The following is a 24,077-nucleotide window of genomic DNA, read 5'->3' as shown; positions in this document are numbered from 1 at the left end:
CTACCATACCAGCTTTGTTGATTCTACAGTCTATTTCCATATTTAATTTACCATCTTCAGTAAAAATCGTGCCTAAGTAGCTGAAATGTTTTACTTGTTCCACAGGTTCCCCGTTCAGAACACAGTTGACATTTTCAACAATTCTACCTATTTTCATTGTCTTTGTCTTTTTAATGCTGACCTTCATACCATATCTACTTTGAATATTTAAAAAAATATCAAATGTGTTCTGTTTTATGTTTAAAATATTAATTTCTTAATTTTGGGTGTGAAAAAGTATTGTTCGTCTTATACATGGAATAATACGGTACTTAATAGGCCTTTATGCAGGACACTGATATCTCCCAGGCTTTTGACCAAAAAGACTTGGAGATATCAAGTGCAACCACTTAGGATTTGCCCAACTTTTCCATGGTACTTATCCAGAGGTGGGTCACAATGGTGAGGAAAGCTCCTGATGAGCAGCATTGGCAGAATCCATTCTGGTGGTGATTTATTAGTCGAGTACTTTCAAGGTAGCATAGGAGTTGAGTGTTCGTAGTTCGCTCCATTACCTTTGGAGAGGGCTGGGGTGGGTGAGAGAGAGAGAGATTGGGTGGTAGTTTGACGGTAAAGATTTGTCACCCTTCTTGGGAATAGGTTGGACATGGGCTAATTTCTAGGTTGCAGGGTAGGTGCCAATGGAGTAAGAGAGCATAAAGAGAGTGACATAGAATAGGAGTCAACTCTGGAGCACAAATCTTCAGGACAATTAGAGGAATATTGTCAGGGCCAGGGAACTTTTTGGTATCTAATTTGGACAGGATTTTTCTGATCAATTTCTGGTGGAACATCAGCGGAGGCATTGAGTGTTGGGAATGGTTGTGTGTGGGGGGGGGGGGGCGCATTTACCAAAAATCATCTATGCAACCATTTGAAGAAAAGTAAGACTGACTTTTTCTATAGGTGACAATGCAACAGACCCATCTAGCAGCATTGGGCAAAAGTTGTGGATGACTACTTTGGCAAGAGACCAAAAGACTTACTCCATGAATGTAATATGAAAAAATATGAGTTCTTATACAGCAATCCCTTGATTAATGCATCCCTGATTAGTGCGTCATTTTCTTTCAATACCCAAATTCGATTAGTGCATCTCTAAAATTTGACTAGTGCACCTATATACATCTTAAAAATAAACGTTACAGATTTTAAAAATTTTCGATCTATACATTTTTTATGGCTAAGTATTTTAAAAAAATCACTCGCCAGGATGAAATAATTTAGTTACCGATTTGAAACATTTTACAAAGTTATTTTTTAATGCATACTTATACTACACTATTTCCATGTATGCTATGTTCCAAATTTACTGCCAAAATCTATGTCGTCCGCTTTACATAGTATTTTGCTGATCACATCATGTGCAATTGTTTTCCTTACTTTTTTTATTTTAAATTATTTTCCTAACCTTTAATCATGAGTAAAAGAATTAGTGAGCAAAAAGTAGAAGTGTGAAAATGATTCGAAAAGTAATCTGATTGGAAGAAAAACTTGAAATAATAAAGAAAAATGAACAAGGCGAATCCAGAGCAAAGATAGGACAAGAACACAAAAATGGGTGAATCAACTACTGAATACAAAGAGAAAGGTAAGGCTACTTCAAGTTCATCATGCATGCACTCGAAATCAGAGTATTATAATGATTGAATTAGAGAGAATTTTCTTTACATGGATCGAAGATTGTAAAAATTTTTGATCGAAGATTGATCAAAAACAGATCCAGCTAAGCAATGACCTTATTAAATCAAAAGCATTGGCTCTTTGTAACCTGGAAAGAAAGGGCTATCAATGATGGAAAAGAAGAAGAATTCCATGTTAGTGCTGGGTGATTTGAGCGTTTCAAAAAGAGAAATAGCCTACATAATTTCTAATCACAGGTGAAGCTGCAAGTGCAGATAAGGAAATATCCAGAGATTTTGAAGAAAATTGTGTAAGAAGGGGACTATTGTGATCAACAAATATTTCATGTCAATGAAACCAGCCTTTTTTTTGGAAGCGAATGCCTTCCAAGACTTTTCTAGCCAAATCAGAGAAATCTCAGCCTAGTTATAAAGTCGCAAAGTCGAATGAAATTACTGCTAGCAATATGCGAGCCGTTTGGAAGCACATTCTTCCACATTGTGCAAATGATTTTAGAGGCTTTTCAAGTGAATCTAAGTAGTTAATTAAATCTCATTCCGAGAAGTTGAGTGATTCTGACCTGCTAAATTTAGATGCACAGCGAGAAGATCCTGAAGAATATGAAGAAAATTTAATCACTGACAAGCCCAAAGAGGTTTCACAGAAACAATTTGAAAATAGTTTTTGTACAATAGAAGTTTTTAAGCAGCAATGCTTAGAGACTGATCCTGGTGAAGAGAGAACCAGTAAAATTTGTAGAAGAGGCAATAGGGCCATACCGTCAGTTGTATGAAAAAAAGAAACAGAATGCCCGCCAAACTACGTTAGCTCAATTCTTTGTAAAGAAGCAGAATAAATTTATATTCTGAATATGTTTTATTGTCTTTCAGCTTCATGGTTTTCCTTTAACTAGGCCCTGAGACATATCCTAATTCTTTTATAAAAAAAAATTAAGGGTCAAAAAAGAAATCTGAGGAACGAATTATACATTTTCCATAATTAGGTTATTATATTCGATTAATGTGTTTTCGATCAATGCACCTGTTTTAAAGAATGCATTAGGTGCATTAATCGAGGGATTGCTGTATAACAGAGACATATTCAAATACAGTAATCTACAATTCATATCAGGAAGGTAATTTGCCATTATGAAAATTGAAAGGTCTGATAATTGAAGTCAAATTACATGGAGATATACTAGAAGTCAGTTGGCGTGCAAGATTTGGTTAACTGAAAGGTTGTTGTTTTGAAGGTTGAATAAACAGTAGATTACTGTACTTTTTTCTATTTACATTTGCTAATGACAGGAATTTTTTTTTTTTCCATCAACCCCACACACAAGGACTGTGCCATGTGTATGTGGGCAAGTGATCAAAGAGGAAAAAAGTAAACCATTAATAAGTTTTCTTGACATGTACAACTTTTGTTGGAAAAAACAAAACTTGGATATAGGTTGGGATTTTGAGTGGAATGGAGAATAAAGGCATTCATTACAGTAAAATAATTTCAGTTATTAGATAAGAACAAGCTTGGATTAGGAGAGTAAGTGATAATAGTGATAAACCATGGAAAAGAGGCAAAGAAATTCTGAAGGTCGTCCTAAGTGGCATCATTCTGGTGTCATAGGATAGGAGACCAAGATTGGCTGAGAAAAAGATGATTTGTAGAGAAAGAAACATGTATAAGTTTATGGTGAAAGTTGCAAAGAAGGGAGTTAATGTCAATAGTGTATCTGAAGAAAGACCTGGCTAAGAAAAGGTCCAGGGTGTTGGAAGAATGAGGAATTCTGATAGGCAGAGTTCAACTATTTGATTAGATCATTACTGACTGCATCTCTTCTGTGAATTTAGAGAGGGGAATCCAGTCATAATTGTGGATGTTGAATCTCCAAGGGAGATTATCTCACTGTCTGAGTGACTAGACTGTATGTGATCAAATTGCAGAGAACCAAAAAGGTCAGTATAATTCTGCAGGAAGTTTTCGGTATTGAGATTACATTATAATATAAATAAGGAATTTAATAAAAATAAGCAACTAAAATCCTACAAGTTTTGTACGTCATGAGACTTACATCATTAGAGTAGTTGTACATAAAAGTTTTACACAATAAAAGCCTATTAATAATTAATTACACATATTAGATTTTTTTGATAACTCCACAACTGTTAAATATAAATGATAAAAAAAGAATACAAATGGTAAATTCATTACTGTATGCATGAAGGAACATTACTAGTCATCACATTCTGTGGTATTACGAGTGCTATATCCTAGGTCCGTGGCAGTTAAATTTTTGATGAAAGCAGACCATACTTGAAGCAAAATTAAGCCTTGATTTTTATTGCATTGTGTAGGGAGCCTAAGCATTCCCAAGCTTCCTGTCTGGTCTACATAACAAATGCCACAAGAGCAACGAACCCCATAGATACCAAGTTTTTTCATGAGGTGATGTGGAGGTTTTGGTGGATGTAGAAATCTTGATATTTTTTGTAAAGGTAAAAAAGCCACTTTTATGTTGTACTCAAAGAGCAATACAGCCACTTTGTCTGTGACATTCTTGTTGTATGGCAGCGTTATTGCAATTTTGAAATCTTGTTTAAGGGAGTAGCAGGAGATGCAGGTCAGTATAATAATCAGAATTAGGACAGTGGTAAAGGCAGAAAATGAGGCAAGGAACCAAAGCTGAGCATATAAGGAGACTCTAGGTCGCAACATTCGCCATGGGATATCAGAATTGACAAATGTGCATGTTTTCATCCTTCTTATGGAAGGCATCACAAGTGATGCACAGTGAAAAGTTCAAGTGGGCTGTAGTCATAGCTGATGCCAATTGGAGGGTTCAGTTGTTGTTTTTTTATATTACTGGAAGTTTTTATTATATTTCTGATATTTTTTTGAAAATTGTTTTATGAGGGATTTCAACAAGAATGCTATAATTTTTTATATTTTCTTATGTCAGAATGCTGGGGAAATTTAAAGAGTAGTGGCATATGGTGCGACTGAAGAACTCACAGACACAATTTCCACACAGTGAGTGCACAAACCTTAATCCGGACATGGAACATCCACCCACAAGTTTCTATCCTCATGTAAAGTAAAGCAATTTAGAATATATGTATTCCAAACTGCTTTACTGATATATTCTGGAAGTGCCAGCTCCTTAGTTTAATAATTATGATGTAGAGAGCATGACCAGCAAGGGCATCATCATCAACACTGCAAGTAAAAAGGGAATGGACAGTTGCTACTTTGTTTTCCTTAATTAAACAAAGAAAATCCTGTAAAAGCACTCTTGAAAATCAGCACATGAAATCATTAAGAAACTTCCATTTTATTCCTTAAAATTTACAGAAAGCCTGGATCCATACTACTCTATACCATGGATAACACTGGATCTTTGCAATTTTCCCCCTCCTACACTGTTTTTTTTTTTTAAATCTCTTATTGTCCATCACATATGAGTTCTTCAATCTTATTGTCAACATTCATAATAGCACTTCAATGGTATAAAACTTAATAAATGTATTGATCTTACTAACATTTTGTTGGTTTTCTACCAAGCATTTTCAGAGCACAAATTATAACTTGTGACGCGCTCACAACACTGAACCAAATAATTGTGGCAACAATTTGAATTATAACTGAAATGGAACTAATATCCATCCTTACATGGTGCTTTCTATCAGCTGGATAACCATAAAATTAATCTGAAGAAGTCCTGCTATCGGTCTCAGAATGACTGCCTCAACCAGAACTTTGGCAAATTAATGCAACTTGCTTGTCGAGGTTGGGGGGGGGGGGGGCACTACATAACTAATGCTGATTCTGAAAATAGTCACACACATGCACACCTGTAGCGACTTTTACGTAATATCAATATCTTCTTCCTTCTAATGTTATGTGAAGGAGTATCGAAAGCACGGTTTGTCAAAGTCAGCAAAATAATATTAAAGTTATTTCTTCCTTTTTTGGTGTTGAGCACTATTATTCTGTTAACTAAAAACAGAATAATCAATGACAGCTAAGCTTTTCCACACGTTTAAATTCTGTTTAAATGCTAAAGAACACACAACACTTTATAAACAAAATTAAAAACATAACACTCGACAAAAACGACTTATTAATCAGTTTTGACATTTCTCCCCTTTTCACAAATGTCCCCATCAATGACACAATTTTCTTACTACAGAACAAATTTCCGCCCGACATTACGGCACTTTTTGCCCACACACTACAGTCCGGTTACTTCGTGTGGCAAAACAAATTTTACCTACAAAAAGACGGTACAGCCATGGGCTCCCCATTATCATCCCCCAATTGCTAACTTTTACATGGAAACTTTTGAGCAAAGAGCTCTTGATTCCACCACTCTAAAACCTACAATATGACTTAGATACTTGACGATGTGTTCGCTATTTGGCCACATGGGCGACAAACACTAAAAACATTCCTTAGCCACCTGAACAAACGACATGAACACATACATTTACCATCGAAATTGAAAATCAGAACTCGCTCCCGTTCCTAGACACACTAGTCACACGTCTTCCCTCAGGCAGTCTATCCTTCACGGTCTACCGAAAACCAACACACAAGGGTCAATACATACATGCTAATTCATACCATCACCCATCACAAAAATATGGAGTCATTAACACCCTAAAAAACAGGGCCATAAAAATTTGCTCTAACCAGCAAGCCCTGAAGCAAGAACTAAAAATCATCAGCGACACATTCATAAATAATGGCTATAACAAAAATACTATCAATAAAATACTCCATAAAACATCAACAAAAAAGAATCTAAATTACAGTAAAACTATAGCCATCCATACGTTAAAGGGTTATCGGAAAAAATCAACAGAATCCTACGCCATTATAACTTCAATGCCACCTACTAAACTTAAAACAATATTCAACTCCTCTAAGGATCCTCTCAGAACATCCTGGAGTCTATTGCATCCACTGCACCTGAAACTTATTGTACATTGGTTCTTCCTTACGTACAATCCCTATACATATGAAAGAACACATAAGACATATTAAATATAACCATTCTGGTGAAGCAGGCCTCTCAGATCACACGCACAACACCTTACACCAAATCGACTGGAAAAGCACCCGCTCTTTACACCATATGAAAACCTGGTACGAAAGGAAATTTAAGGACGCCTGCGAAATTCTGATAAACCACCCAAATATCAACAACAATGGTGGCATGAACATTGCAAGAATCTGGATGGCACACATTTAGCCTACCTAATACATAAGATCCAGCATAAGTCAGGACTCTAACCAACTTCTAGCTAGTATTAGAAACCATTCCACACCAACTGGTTGGAAACCAGTTGGTGTGGAATGGTTTCTAATACTTCTGTGAAATACTTATATTTCTATCGGCTAAGGCACTTTGTACCGTATCAATCCACCTATATCTTGGTCTTCCTCTGGGTCGTTTTCCTACCAACTTGGCAGAGAACACTTGTTTTGCTAATCTTTCCTCGCCCATTCTCTTCAAGTGACCATGCCACCTGAGATTAGCTCTGCTAATGCATTCCTGGATGCTGACAATGTCAAGTTCTTTCTTAATATCCTCGTTTTTAATATGATATTGCCATTGATGCCATCTGTTCAAGTCTCTAATCTTTCTCAGGACTCTCATATCTGCGGTCTCTAGTCTTTGGTCAAGTGTTTTACTTCTGACCCAGCTCTCAGATCCATTAGTTAAAACTGATTTGAACACTTTCTTGTATACAACTAATTTAGTGTTCCAACTAATTTCTCTCTTATTCCATATGAATTTATCCAACTGACTGCTTATCATACCAGCTTTGTTGATTCTACAGTCTATTTACATATTTAATTTACCATCTTCACTAAAAATCGCACCTAAGTAACCGAAATGTTTTACTTGTTCAACAGGTTCCCTGTTCAAAACACAGTTGACATTTTCAACAATTCTATCTATTTTCATTGTCTTTGTCTTTTTAAAGCTGACCTTCATACCATATCTATTACAACAGTTATTCAATTTAGTCAGGGAATCTTGCAAACTTGTAGCGGATTTATTTAAAAGTATAACATCGTCCGCATAAAGCAAAGAGCTAACATTAACATCTCCAATTCTGATATCATGTTTAATACCACTTTCCTTCATAACGCGATCCCTATATATAATGAATAACAGAAGGGATAACGTACATCCTTGTCTCACACCAGATTTAACATTAAACCATCTTCCTCTACTTCCTTCAATTCTAACTGCTGACTTGCAACTCAAATAAAGCCAAAGTATTGCTTTCATTTTAAAAATTTTATGGAATTTATAACCGTGTTAAAAAAAACTTTTTTTTTATTATCCTGACATTTCGATCTTCAATTCAAGATCATCACCTGGAGCATATATAAATATACAGGACAAGTTGAGTTACATCATTAACTGTAAGCTAGAGAAACAATGATTTGATCACACGTGTTATTCTACTGGCGTGACCTCAGGTGGAAAAAAAAATTATAATTTACATCAAGCTAATTTCTATTTTACGACAGGAATAAACATTCTTTTAGATGGTTTTCTTTCAGAAACAATTGGTGTTACAATTTTTATTTTTGATTTACAATACTAGATTTTCTACAGTCCTGTTTATAGTTGTTCTTAGTGAGGAAGGTTCCGTGGGTCGAATATATACCTTCCATGTGTTTGGGATTTTTAGACCATCATTATTGTTCAGATTGGGGTGGTTGATAATAATCTCACAGGCTTCCTTGAATTTCTGTTCATACCATGTTTTAGTGTGATGTAGGTGATTTTCCAGTCAATTCTTTGTAAGGTATTCACAGGGCATGATCAGAAAGGCCAGCTTCACCATAATTATTATATTATGGTGAAGCTGGCCTTTCTGATCAGCCCTGAATAATTATATTATGGTGAAGCTGGCCTTTCTGATCAGTCCTGAATACCTTACACAGAACTGACTGGAAAACCACTAGACGGTTGTAAATTAATTCCATAAAATTTTTAAAATTAATGCTGATCACCGTATAACTAAAAGAAAGGACTAACTATTGCTTGATATAATGCCCCATTGACACCATATAACTGTAGCGTATTGAATAGCTTCTCTGTAGGCACCTTGTCGTATGCCTTTTCCAGATCGACAAAACTTAAATACAGATCTTTGTTATATTCCCATGCTTTCTCAACTATTTGTCGTAAAGTGAAGATCTAATCATGACAGCCTCTATTTGGCCTGAATCCATCTTGTTCTTCACCAAGATGGATTCAGGCCAAATTAACCGTTTCTCAAGTATACTTGCATTGATCTTGCCAGGAACACTCAGTAGAGAAATACCTCTGTAATTCTCACATTCAGTTTTATTTCCCTTTTTATATATGGGCACTATTAGAGCTCTACTCCAATCATCGGGAATTCGTCCCTCTGTCCAGGCTTTCTGAACTATGCAGTGCAGCCATTGTAAGACTTTTATACCATACTTCAGCATTTCTGGTCAAATTTCATTTACTCCTGCTGCCTTTCCACATTTCAGTAGAAATGTGGAAAGGCCTTTGATGGCTTTTTCTACTTCAAGTATGGATATGTATTCCTGACTGCATGCCTGTTTACCACCGTGCTATCACTGCTTGTTTCATTTGGCAATTTTTCGTAGTAATTACACCATACTTCAAGGATATCTTTTTCTACAGTTTTCATGTCACCTTTATCATCTCTAACTCCTTTTACAGCATTCTTTCCTCCGTTTCTAAGTTTCTTCAACGACCTCCAGAATATCTTACCATCTTCTTGATATTTATTTTCTATGTTCTTGCCAAAGTCCTCCCATGACTTTTGTTTAGCTAGTTTTACACAGTGTTTCACTTTCTTACATTTGTCTCTGTATTCTCTAAGAGCAAAAGCTGACTTATTTGCCAGGAACTTTTGATATGCTTTCTTCTTTTCTTTCACTGCCTCTTTAACTTCCAACATGCAGTTCTGATTTTTCTATCCTTGCAGACAACTTCACCACATGCCTCTCTAGCTGAATCAATCAGGGTTTTCTTCAAGGCTTGCAACTGAATCTCCAAGGTTTGGTTCCTGTTCTCAAACTCTTTAATTTTTTCTTCAATAATCTTTGTGTATTTTAGTCTACAGTCCACATCTGAGAGCTGCTCAACTTTTATACGCTTTAAAACTTTCTTACATGTTATTTTTTTCAATATGAAATTTAATTTTATCCTGCTCAAAACTAAATAGTGATTGCTTCCAATATCAAATCCTCTGTACACTCTGGTATCCTGCACCAGGGAGGAAACACCACTATTAACAATGACATAGTCAAATAGACTTTTCTTATTTCTTGCTTCTTCTCTCCATGTGAATTTGTACACATTTTTATGTGGGAACATGGTGTTAGTAATAACCAGTCCATGTCCTGAGCTGAAATCCAACAGATATTTGCCATTATTATTAGCTTTGCTCTTTTCTCCAAATTTTCCCGAAATATTTTTGTATGTGTGACAATCATTTTCTACTCTGCTATTTAGATCCCTAACAAGGACTACTTTTCCTTTTTCATTGTGTCAGTTGCTTTTTCTATAGCATCAAAACATTCCTCCACTTCTACCTTAGTAGAACCTCTTGTGGGACAATAAGCACAAATAAGCACCATTGTCCAATTCCCCATTCTGATATTTGCCCACATCACTCTACTTGAGACTGCCTGCCATTCAAGAAGATTAGCCTCATATTTTGTGTTGAATACTATGGCTACTCCTTCTTTTCCTTGATTGTCATTGCCTGAATATAACATTTTGTATTTATTGCTCAGAAAGATCTAACCAGTTTATGTCTTTTTTGTTTCAGTCACCCCTAATATGCCGATCTGGTACTTATCTAATTCTTCAGCTAGCTCCATTTCTTTGCCATTCAGGCTTCTTATGTTGATAGTACCGATCTTTAACTCTGGTGATATTAAGTAGAGGTGTGCTTTCAGATTTGTTCCAGTAGCTGACTTTTCGCTGTTTGCCCTGGTTCCCTGGTGAAAACGGGGGGCCTTGTTTAACCGGGCGACGCCTCAGCCAGATGAAATTTTGTCATGTTGTACCATCATTTTCTATATTGGTTTAAGCCGATAAGAATACAATTTGGTCAGCTAAATCCGAAATTGCCAGCCCATCCTTGTTCGTTCAGTATCCAGATAGATACCCAACAGGGTACACCACGAGAAGGTGAGGACTGGACATTAGGTCAGAAGCCATGGTCGGTTCTCTGCATTCCTTTAAAGGCTATGTGGAGGTCTCCTCTCAGTTATACAGCTTTGACCCTTAAGCACCCCGACTTGTTGTTGTGCCCAATGTAATTCTACAACCAAAAGATAATATTAAGAATAGGAGTCTAGCGTTGATGTATATTCTATTTTATTTTCTTTATTTTTTTTTCACTAGAGGTCAGGCCAACAATTGTTGTAACGGTGGGTCAGTAACTTTAACAAACCAGATGGATTGTAGTGTACCTTGCTGTTTGTATTTAGTGCATATGCTCCAGAAGATGACCTTGATATAAAGGTCGAATGTAGAGTTTAGTTATATTAAACTAAAGTTTTACTAAAACATGATAGTTGTCTCCATAATTTTCAAAAATTTAATCCGATCACCTTGCAAGCATAAAAGAAAGGATTCAAAAATGCTTAAATTCTGCATTTGAACATTTGCAAAAAAACTTCACATAAAGCATATCAACTCAATCAGATGGCCTTCCTAAAAAATGACGGGACACAAATACCATTCTGAACTGTCTAAGATTCTGCCAGACATTCAGTTCCATAAAAGCTAATTTTATTCACATGTGGGCAAGCTTAGCACTAATTTCAGAAGAGATTGGCAGCACTCACACTGAGTTAACTAAAATCAATACCACCATCATGTTACAGTTAAAGCTTTTGGAAATTCTTAATCCACAGCTGTGATCTATTCTGTACACCATCTCTGAAAATGCTACTGCTAAAGAATCTGAAAAGGTAAAGAAACCTTCTGAAAAGCAGCTCCTGAATGCAGCTATAACAAAAACGCTTAGTAGTGAATCTATATTTGTAGCCACTATCAGAAGATGCAGCCAATATGCTTAGTTGAGTGCATAATTCTGCCACTGCTCCCAAAAAAAGTCCAGGTTTTTGGAAAGAAAGACTAGTGTGGAATGTGGTATCTATGATTGTTCACCTGCAGTGGCTAATAACATTTGTTTGAATGTGGCAAGTATTCTAATGAAATTCAAACCTTCGTAACATGCCCAAAGAAACATAAGCACTTAAAAAAAGTCATATAGGATCAAACAAACTTTTACAAAAAAAATCATATAAAGGAAATGTCATCATCATCAAATTCCTGCCACATACCCTCAAGGGGTGTACAGGATATGATAGTACTACATGAAAGATTTACATCATTACTAACTTCCTATCTATAATTTTATTCCAAATCAGTCTGTTACTTGCCAAGACTCCAACACCATCAGATCTTATTACTTAAATTAAGGGGATATTAAATCCCGCATAGTTTTAAAACCAAATAAGAAACTCAAAGATCGGAATCAGAGAGTTTCTTGCCGATTATAGTAAACTATAAAGTATCGGCGACACTAGCGTTAGCCAATGCAAGTGATCCAGGTACGTAGTACAGTACCGGGCAACTGGTGGCAGAAGTGGAGGAAGTTTAGATCACTATTCTTAGGTATTTTCCATAATGTAAAAACACATTTCCTAGGAAATGTATGCTGTTATTACATTATGGAGGGAGGTCACTACCCAGACTGGTTTCAGCCTTTTTTGAGGCTTCATCAGTGAGTAGCTAGACCTAATACCAAAGGGTATAGCGAAAAGAACTTATGTACTCTGCGAACAAGTTTTCAAAACAGGTGCAACCATTAAGTTACTTAAGTATAAAGAGCTAATAAGCTTCATTTCAGCAATGAAAACATTACTTAAATTAAGGGGATATTAAATCCTGCATAGTTTTAAAACCGAATAAGAAACTCAAAGATCGGAATCAGAGAGTTTCTTGCCGATTATAGTAAACTATAAAGTATCGGCGACACTAGCGTTAGCCAATGCAAGTGATCCAGGTACGTAGTACAGTACCGGGCAACCCGTGGCAGAAGTGGAGGAAGTTCAGACCGCTATTCTTAGGTATTTTCCATAATGTAAAAACACATTTCCTAGGAAATGTATGCTGTTATTAAACATTATGGAGGGAGGTCACTACCCAGACCGGTTTCAGCCTTTTTTAAGGCTTCATCAGTGAGTAGCTAGACCTAATACCAAAGTGTATAGCGAAAAGAACTTATGTACTCTGCGAACGAGTTTTCAAAACAGGTGCAACCATTAAGTTACTTAAGTACAAAGAGCTAATAAGCTTCATTTCGGCAATGAAAACATTACTTAAATTAAGGGGATATTAAATCCCGCACAGTTTTAAAACCGAATAAGAAACTGAAAGATCGGAATCAGAGAGTTTCTTGCCGATTCTAGTAAACTATAATTCTGCCACGAGTTGCCAGGTACTGTACTACGTACCTGGATCACTTGCATTGGCTAACGCTAGTGTCGCCGATACTTTATAGTTTACTATAATCGGCAAGAAACTCTCCGATTCCGATCTTTGAGTTTCTTATTCGGTTTTAAAACTATGCGGGATTTAATATCCCCTTAATTTAAGTAATGTTTTCATTGCCGAAATGAAGCTTATTAGCTCTTTATACTTAAGTAATCAGATCTTATATTTCCATTGTCTAAGGCACTTTGTACAGTATCAATCCACCTGTATCTCGGTCTTCCTCTGTGTCATTTTCTTGCCAACCTTGCAGAGAACATTTGTTTTGCTAGTCTTTCCTCGCCCATTCTATTTAAGTGACAATACCACCTGAGATTAGCTCTACTAATGCATTCCTGGATGCTGACAATATCAAGTTCTTTCCTAATATCCTCGTTTTTAATATGATATTGCCAGTGATGTCATCTGTTCATTCTATTAATCTTTTTCAGGACTCTCATATCTGCGGTCTCTAGTCTTTGGTCAAGTATTTTACGTCTGACCCAGCTCTCAGATCCATAAGTTAAGACTGGTTGGAACACAGTCATGTATACAGCTAATTTAATGTTCCGACTAATTTCTCTTTTATTCCATATGAATTTATTCAATTCAATTCACTTCCATACCAGCTTTGTTGATTCTGTTGTCTATTTCCATATTTAATTTACAATCTTTACTAAAAATCATGCCTAAGTAGCTGAAATGTTTTACTTGTTCCACAGGTTCTCCGTTCAAAATGCAGTTGACATTTTCAACGATTCTGTCTATTTTCATTGTTTTTGTCTTTTTATTGCTGACCTTCATACCTTATCTATTACAGCAGTTCTTCAATTTAATCAGGAAATCTTGCAGACTTGTAGTGGATTTATTTAGAAGTATAACATCGTCCGCATAAAGCAAAGAGCTGACATTAACATCTCCAATTCTGGTATGTTTAATACCACTTTCCTTCATTATGCAATCCACATAGATAATGAACAACAGAGGGGATATTGTAATTCCTTGTCTCACACCAGATTTAACATTAAACCATCTTCCTGTACTTTCTTCAATTCTAACTGCTGACTTACAACTCAAATAAAGACCAAGTATTGCTTGATATAATGTCTTATTGACACCATATAACTGTAGCGTATTGAATAGCTTCTCTCTTGGCACCTTGTCATATGCCTTTTCCAGATCTACAAAACTTAAATACAGATTTTTGTTATATTCCCATGCTTTCTCAACTATTTGTCGTAAAGTGAAGATCTGATCCTGACAGCCTCTATTTGGTCTGAATCCAGCTTGTTCTTCACCAAGCCTTTCTCCCACAATTCTTCTCAGCCGTTTCTCAAGTATACTTGCATATATCTTACTAGGAACACTCAGTAATGAAATGCCTCTGTAATTCTCACATTCAGTTTTATTTCCCTTTTTACATATTGGTATTATGAGCTCTACTCCAATCATCGGGAATTTGCCCCTCTGTCCAGGCTTCCTGAACTATGCAGTGCAGCCACTGTAAGACATTTATACCACCATACTTCAGCATTTCTGGCCGAATATCATCTACTCCTGCTGCCTTTCCACATTTCAGGCCTTTGATGGCTTTTTCTATTTCAAGTATGGATATATATTCCTGACTGTATGCCTGTTGAGTGTTTTTTAACAATGTGCTATCACTGCTTGTTTTATTTAGCAATTTTTCAAAGTAATTACTCCATATTTCAAGGATATCTTTTTCTACAGTTTTCATGTCACCTTTATCATCTCTAATTCCTTTTACAATACTCTTTCCTCCATTTCTAAGTTTCTTCAACAACCTCCAGAATATCTTACCACCTTCTTGATATTTATTTTCTATGTTCATGCCAAAGTCCTCCCATGACTTTTATTTAGCTAGTTTTACACAGTGTTTAGCTTTCTTACATTTGTCTCTGTATTCTCTAAGAGAACAAGCGGACTTATGTACCTGGAACTTTTAATATGCTTTCTTCTTTTCCTTCACTGCCTCTTTAACTTCCTGTGTCCAACATGCAGTTCTGATTTTTCTATCCCTGCAGACAACCTCACCACATGCCTCTGTGGATGAATCAATCAGGGTTTTCTTCCAGGTTTGCCAATGAATCTCCAAGGTTTTTTGATTCCTGTTTTCAAACTCTTTCATTTTGTCTTCAATAATCTTTGTGTATTTTAGTCTACAGTTCACATCTGAGAGCTGCTCAACTTTTATTTGCTTTAAAACTTTCTTACATGTTATTCTTTTTAATATGAAATTCAATTTTATTCTGCTGAAGACTAAATAGTGATCACTTCCAATTTCAAATCCTCTGTACACTCTGGCATCCTGCACCAGGGAGAAAACATCACTATCAACAATAACATAGTCAACGAGACTTTTCTTGTGAATTTGTGCACATTTGTGTGTTGGAACATGGTGTTAGTAATAACCAGTCCATGTCGTGAGCTGAAATCCAACAGATATTTGCTATTATTATTAGCTTTGCTCTTTTCTCCAAATTTTCCCAAAATATTTTTGTATGTCTGACAATCATTTCCTATTCTGCTATTTAGCTCCCCAACAAGGACCAACTTTTCCTTTTTCAGTGTCAGTTGCTTTTTCTAAAGCATCAAAAAATTCCTCCACTTATATCTTAGTAGAACCTTCTGCAGAATCATAGGCTCAAATAAGTCTCATTGTCCAATTCCTCATTCTGATATTTGCCCACATCACTCTACTTGAGACTGCCTGCCATTCAAGAAGATCAGCCTCATATTTTGTGTTGAATACTATGGCTACTCCTTCTTTTCCTTGATTGTCATTGCCTGAATATAACATTTTGTATTTATTGCTCAGAAAGATCTAACCAGTTTATGTCTTTTTTGTTTCACTCACCCCTATTATGTTGATCTGTTCCAGTAACTGACTTTTCCCTGTTCCCGCTGGTTCCCTATCGAAAACAATAGTGGCCTTGTTTAACCGGGTGACGCCTTAGTCGGCATGAAATTTTGTCATGTTGTACCATCATTTTGCTTTTTGGTTTAAGCCAATAAGAATACAATTTGGTTGGCTAAATCCCAAATTTGGAGCCCATCCTCGTTCGTTCAGTTTTCCAGGTAGATACCCAACAGGGTGTACCATGAGAAGGTAAGGATTGGACATTAGATCAGAAGCCCTGGTCGGTTCTCCACATTCCTTTTAAGGCTATGTGGAGGTCTCCTCTCAGTTATATAGCTTAAGGAAATGTAACTGTTATTATGGATCAAACAGATTACAACAGAAAAATGAGTCATCTCCTTTAGAACTCCTCAGCTAACAGACTGTTATCATACAAAATCTCAAAAGGGAAATAAAGTGTATAAATTATTAAAATAAAGTTACATCTTGGTCCACAGAGATTACAAGCTTAAACCTTATCATGTCAAACCGTCTTGGATATATGGGCTGCCCCAAAATTTGCAAACCTAACACTCTCCTTCGTCCAATAGCAGATAACAAACAGTCACACCTACAAACTGGCCAAACATTATCCAAATCACTCCCCACCCACCCATCACAAGCATCTCTCTCTCTCACCTATAAAAATCTCTTCAATTCAAAACATTAATTGAAAAAAATCTAACTTTGACAGATTCTGACATCACGGTCAGTTTGATATTATTCACTGTTCAGTAATATACCTTTGACAGACCCTCTGCCTCATTAAGCCATATTTCCTCACTGATACAACTGAACCATTCAGATTCACCATGTATTTAGGTAATTTCTTACAGAAAAGAAAAATATACAAACAACTGCAATGCTCCCCCCCCCCAACTCACAGCTAATTGCTACAAGGAACATTTTGAAAACAAAGTAATCAATACAGCCACACTTTAACCAATAGATTTGGTTGTTATATGTTGATGATTTGTTTACTGTTTGACCTCATGGCCCAGACACATTGGATACATTTTAAGCACATCTTAACAGCCAACATCCTAAAATAAACTTCATCACAGAAAAAGAAAGTAACAATTGTTCCCCTTTTCTAGATACACCTAAAAAAGGGGGACAACTTTTAGTGACAAGACTAATGGCTTATTTATTTATTCTTATTCTTTTGAATTCTCATTCAAACCACTCATACAAGGTATTTACATAAGCAATCAACATCACCTTTCCAACAGCATGGCATCCTCAAAACACTGACTCATTGACGCTAAATATATAAGGTGTGCTAAATTCTTTTTAGCACACCTTATATAAAACAGACAAAATACTGAATGCAATCCCTTTCCCTTGAAACCAACAAACAAAATCACAGCAAAACTATCCCCATCCTATAAATTAAGGATACATTAGAAAATATAGCTAAGGTTCTCTGCAAATCTCTATGCCACTTACAAACATCTCATTCAGCTTGCTACCTTCATCCATTCTCTCTAAAGATTAACCTCATCCTCTAGCACATCCCGGATCTATAAAGTTCCTTGCGCCTAGAACACAAAATAAAGAACAAATAAAAATTATAACTGTGATCATTCGTATGGCAAGTTGGGATTAGTATACAATACTCTAGATATTCCTTCACATAGGATTTCATGGAAGAAGCTACAGGTCTGAGAGAGACTATTTTTAGAATCAGCATCGGTATGCATTTAGCAGTCTTCCTAAGACCTGACTTCCCAAAATTAATTTTATGCCTATCTGGGCCATAGAGGACACCATATAAGGACATTAGTTCTGTTTCAGTTACAATATGAATTATTTCCACAATTATTTTGTTCAGTGCTGCGAGCTTGTCACAATTACAATTTGTGCTCTGAAGATGACGGATAGAAAACAATAAAACAGTAAGTGCAATAAATAAATTTTTTCCTCTCTTAGTGTTATTTATATCATGAAGTGCTATTATGAATAATCAACAACACCTAAGCCTTTCCATATGTAATCACTGTCTATACACGTTTTAGCTCTCTGGTCTATTTTTGAAACTTGAACAATTCATTATCTGGCTAAGAAATAAGGATGGATTTATATTATCATCTATTTCTATTATTTTACATGGCCAAACTTTACAATTATGCACATCAGGACAGTGAAACCTTCATGAAAAAAAGGCAGATATACAAGGTCCTGGACAAAGCTTGTCATAAGATGTGTAAGCAAAGGCAGCTCCAATGTTGAGGTTGTATTCTCATAAGCTCTGTAGCCTATCTTCCAAACTTTTCTAACTTTCAATTCATTTTTTGGCTATGACATAAAGATTGATTTATAACATCCCTATTTCTATTATTTTGTCAAACCAGAGCCTTTTTTAGGCTCTTCTTCAATATATAAATACATTGGTTCACATAAAAATTAATATACTGTATTATAATTACAATAGCTGAAATACCCAAAATGCAATATTAAATTGACAATTACCATTGAAGAGTTTCCAACTCCTGGAGGTGGTTGTTGCTGTTGTGGCTGCTGTTGTCTTAATTTCTGCAGTTGTAGCTGAACATTTGGAGATATCATTTGTGGTCTTGGTTGCTGTGGAGTTGGTGCCACAATACCTCCTACAGAACCTAAAACTTTTTATCAAAGTTGTAAATAAATTGAAGCAGGTTGATTATTCAAGTGTTTAAAGGTCAAATAAGCTTGTTTTAATTTTTTAAATTTTCAGAATTCTCTAAATTCTATCCAGATTATTACTAAATATAAAAATTATCATTACTTACACCGTGCTTGTTGCATAACATGAGGATTCATTCTCTGTTGTGAGAATTGATTAACAACAACATTTGGAGATGATGATGATCCAATATCTGATTGTGATAAAGGCTGAACCTGAACTTGTTGTGTCTGTGAAATGGGAATGGCACTTATAGTTCCTCCTGAACCAAGAAGTGGTGTGGTCATTTGGGTCTGGCCTGGCTGTGACTGTATGGTAATAGCAGTATTTCCACCCTGATTAGCTAGATTACGAAGGGCACTCATTGGATCAGATACCTGGCCACCAGATGTTGTTCCGCCACCAGATGGTGCCATAGCTGAGGCAGAGGTCGCCTGTGCCAAACTTGGTTGAATTGTCTTCTTTGAATCTAAAACATTAAAAATGAATCACATTGAAGAAAATTAATTTGCAGATACTAAAACTTCATCTCAACAGTTATTTAATACTAAATTTAAATTGAAGCAAAAGTTGTAGTTGCATACCATATACCCTAAGTTTCAATCTCAAAAATTCTGGTACTACTGTAATACATCAACCACTACTCTCGGTTAGTATAGCATACCTGTTTTCACCAAATATATGCATAGCTGGAACTCACCCTTCATTCCCCCACTCCCTTAGTGGTTTATCAGTTATATGCCTCATTAGGAGCAAGGAATACAGAAGCTATGTTTTTAAATTTAGTAGCCATAGATTTTTACTTGTGGTTGCTAGGATTTCTAAAAAGCCAATATACTTACAATACAGATGAGCAGAAGGTTAAGAAAAAAGAAGAAACACGGTAATATTATAGTTAAAAGCCTGCAGAATATACTTTTTTTAAAGGAAATCTCTTTGAATGGAGGTTGTTTCAAAGTGCATCATTAAAAAGAGAATAAATGAAGAGGAGGAAAAATCAGAAATGATATTCTTGTTTTTTATTCTTATTTTACCATACATAAGCAAACAAAAAGTGATGAATCTTCAGTAAAGGTTGATACCTTTCTTAGATCATAAGTTTTATTATTGAGGAACTTGAACTATGAACTTGAATTCTGGGTTTAGATTTTCTAAACCCAGAATTCATTTTGTTGTTTGTGCTTTAGAACAAGGATGAAAATAGTTATATAATTCCTTGTCAGTTATGAATATCCAAAGCCTCTATAGCTCAGTCTGCAATTACGATGCCCTTTGGTTGGAATGACTTAAATTTAAACAACATCTAAGATATGAAAAACCTTTATAAGGACTAATTACAGGTGAGTCAGTTACTCGTAGTGAGGTGGCAGGGTTTTTCACTGCTCAATACAAACAAATTGACCATAGAGAGTACATGCAATTGAGAGATATAGACTGCAGATAGGATTAATGACCCTATCATAGCATTAATTAGGGTTCTATAAAACCAAGTTACTTAGTCATGATAGTTATTAAGCATAGCATGCTCAGGAGAAGATGAAGTATATCAATTCCAACTCGGTAGGAAAGACTTGCTATAGCTCCAGAGTATTGTAGTAATGTGGTGATGCCTATTTTGCTACTTGTATGTGGAAATTATTGACTTAAATATTTCCATGGATGATGATGACAATGCACAGAAGATCGCATGTAAGGAAAGATGTGGGGGGGGGGGACTTTCTGAATACTGAGAGGATTAAAGTCATGCACCCATTAAAGGATGCATGACTGCAATTTTTTTTTCTTTTCTCTATCCAGTGTAGAATATATTTCTGTTTCTCAAGTCCAAGAAATTTTGGGAGATTTCTTTCATGCTGCAAAATCGCAAATATATCAAAATACTTTATCTAGTTTTGTATTTTTTAGACCATTCCTAATTTTTTATTTTACAATTCTCCATAAAAAGGCTCAAATAGTTTTGTTTCTGCCAGAAATGTTCCTTTCAAAAATTGCAAAACTTCTCAACATTAACATATGCTGTGTTGATGCTTACCACATCTCTAATGTCATGGGTCATTTTAAAACTTAGTTTCTGTGATTACTAAAATAAAGAGTCAAAAGGCTTCATTTCGGCAATGCAAAATTATATAAATTAAGTGGATATTAAATCCAACATCATTTCAAAGCTGAATACAAAAAGTATAAAAGTTTCATGCAGAAAACTATAAACGTTTTGTGTGAAAATTGATCAGAGAGCTTGCGGGAATACACCGCCACCATACTATGAGTTGTCCTAGCCGAACCTTATAGGAAGTGACGAAAGTGTCCATATATTCGCCTTCTATTGGTTCATTTTGGGAGGTTTCACAAAATGAACCAATAGGAGGCAAATATACGGGTGCTTTGAGCATTTGTCACTTCCTATAAGGTTCGACTAGGGCAACTCTTAGTATGGCAGCGGTGTATTCTCACAAGATCTCTGGTCATTTCTGCAAACTTTTATAGTTTATATATTTGGCTTTGAAATGATATTGGATTAAATACCCACTTAATTTATATAATTTTGTATCACCGAAATGAAGCCTTTTGGGTCTTTATTTTAGTAAATACTTAGCACCAACCGAGAGATCGCTTATGGAAAATGCACTTTTCCGACACTTCAGGTTCCTTAGTACTGAGAGTTTTTGGTCTCTTAAGTTTTTGCCTAATTGCTGATGAAAACCAAAGAGTTTGAAACCTTATCAAAATGAATCAATAGGAGGCGAATATATGGGAGCTTTGGGCATTCGTCACCCCCTATAAGGTTCGGCAACTCATAGTATGGCGGCAACGTATTCCCGCAAGCTGTTTGGTCAATTTTCACACAAAACTTTTATAGTTTCTGCATTTGGCTTTGAAATGATGTTGGATTTAATATCTACTTAATTTATAACGTTTCTGTGAGCTTTAAAATAAAGAACGCTGAGGTTTTTAATGAACAATATAGTAGTCCCAGCATATCCCTTTAGTCTTGAAGCAAATTTAGGGGAGCAAGTATGTTGATGAGTTTACTGATACATTGATATTTTTTATTTTATTTTTTTTTTAAATCTCACCAATGGCTGGCGAGTTTTCATAACAGACCTCGATCAGTTCGTATGATGCTCCATCTGTCACAAAATCTCTTATTTCGGTGTGTTGGTGTTAAAAGCTACAAAATATAGTTGCCCTCGTTTTCCTTTTCAATAAAGAAACAAGAGCAATTATATTGTAGTGGCGTTTATTATTAACATAAATTTAACCTTTGGATGTACTGTGGTGTTTATGGCCAGGTTTTGTTTATTGATCAAGTTGAAGTTTCATTATTGTTTACGTTTATTTTAAAAAAAATTTTATGTTATCTCAGGTTACTTGATTTATAACTGCTTTTGTACAGCAAAAGGACTGATTCACCATTCTTTAACAATTAATTGAATTTGATTAACTGTGTTTTGTGTGACTGCTTCATTTCCCTCTCCTTCGTTTTATTTGTGTTGACAGTGTCATTCAATTTCTAAATATCTGGACTATGTATTACAGTGAATTAGGCTGTAGAGTTTTTTCCTATCATTTGACAATGCTTTTCCTTGTAAATGTAATTCTTTCTTGAGTAAAGCAGCATTTCAATAACAATGTTTTCTGGTTCCAGACAACTAAATTTTATGCAACATACATAAAATTTTGGGAAGGCTGCTGCCCCGACATTTTCTCATGATTTTTCATGAGATCATGAAACATCAATCTGTTGAGGAATTTTCTGTATTTATTTGCATCGAAGTTTTTACCATATCTTTTTTTTGTTATGGAGAATTATGAAACAGTAGTTCGGTTTAAAAAAAAAATATATGTATAAGATACTCTCCTTTAATGGATTTGTGATTTTTGCAATATGGAAGTTATGAGATCTTCAGATGTTTCATGACTTCATAAACAACAGAAAAACAATGTCTTTAATGTCATTATGTAAGAACTAGGGCAGCTACCAATTAATATACGTAGTCTAACACAAACATACCAAACTAACATCTCATCATCTTTCATTCCATTTAACTGTGTCTTTGGAACAGCTTTTTACATACTTTTTCCCCTAATGTGTACAACCTCAACTTTTCAAGAAAACTTTTAATACAGACTCACACATGGTAGTGCTACAGGTCTTGTAATCTCTCATGTCGGAGTCTATATATATATATATATATATATATATATATATATATATATATATATATATATATATAGACTCCGACATGAGAGGAGAAACTTGCCATTTATATTCAAGAATTTGCAAGCACAGTGAATTTAAGGTGGTAGACCAATATCCAGGTGTCTTAGAAGACCAAAATGTAAGATTAGTCAACACTGAAGACATCATGGGAGATTTCAACACTAGAGTGGGGAAATAACCCAATAACAGGATGCACTAGATCAGAGGGAGAATCAGTAATGAATAACAATGGAATTTTATAAGAGACTTCTGAATATTTAACAGTCTAAAAATCAGTAATACTTTCTTCAGGCATAAAAATATACATAAATACACATGGGAAGAAAGAGGAACTAAATCAATAATAGATTACATTATTATTAACAACAAAGTACCGTATATGTCGGCATATAAGACGACTCTCAAATACCACAGAAAACCTCTTGAAAGAAAATAGGCAGTGTTTATAAACAAATCAGATTAATTTTTTGTTTTTGAAAGAGTAATTGAAATTTGCCATTTCAATTACCCTTATTTTAAATCGAGCTTCACACCTTCTTCGTTTTGTTGCTAGTTCCATAATTTTAAATTATAACAATTTTAATAATCCTAAAATTAAAAAAAAATGCAAAATTAATAATTAATTAAAATTGTGGCTAATCACTTTTAATTAGGATAATTCGCTTAAATACTAAATCTATGCTATGCAAAAAAATAATGGATATGAATAGATATAAAAATAAAGGATATAACAACAATACCTAATATTGCATTAATACAAGAAAGAAGAAATTGGGAGGTCATCTTATACAACTGGGACAGCTTAAAACCTAAACTTTAAGCCTCATCTTACACGATGACAACTATGGTAAATAATAATATCAAGCAATAAACAGAAAATGTTATATTCAGGCAATAACAATCAAGGAAGAGATGGAGTATCCATAGTATTCAACACAAAATATGAGACTAATCTCTTGAATGGCATGCAGTCTCAAGTAGAGTGATGTGGGCAAATATCAGAATGGGAAATTGGACAATGAGACTT

The 24,077-nt window shown here is 35.2% G+C and overlaps 1 protein-coding gene across 3 annotated transcripts in view; it reads right to left on the bottom strand.

Annotated features, from left to right (window-relative positions):
- MED15 (mediator complex subunit 15) overlaps positions 1–24,077 on the bottom strand; it is a 246,494-nt gene that overhangs the window by 107,232 nt on the left and 115,185 nt on the right. For all 3 annotated transcript variants that reach the window (XM_090409717.1, XM_090409718.1, XM_090409719.1), the window contains 2 exons: positions 18,935–19,297; positions 18,636–18,787 (listed from right to left, as the gene is read on the bottom strand). In XM_090409717.1, coding sequence (XP_090265843.1) covers positions 18,636–18,787; positions 18,935–19,297 — 515 coding nt within the window. The remainder of the gene's footprint in view (positions 1–18,635; positions 18,788–18,934; positions 19,298–24,077) is intronic.

This window comes from Typopeltis vanoorti, chromosome 20 (assembly GCF_054136105.1).
Source record: "Typopeltis vanoorti isolate ZY-2024b chromosome 20, IOZ_Tvanoo_1.0, whole genome shotgun sequence".
In the NCBI taxonomy this organism is placed as follows: Eukaryota; Metazoa; Arthropoda; class Arachnida; order Uropygi; family Thelyphonidae; genus Typopeltis; species Typopeltis vanoorti.
Note: the sequence above shows the minus strand (reverse complement) of the source record. Positions and strands in the feature narration are given on the sequence as shown.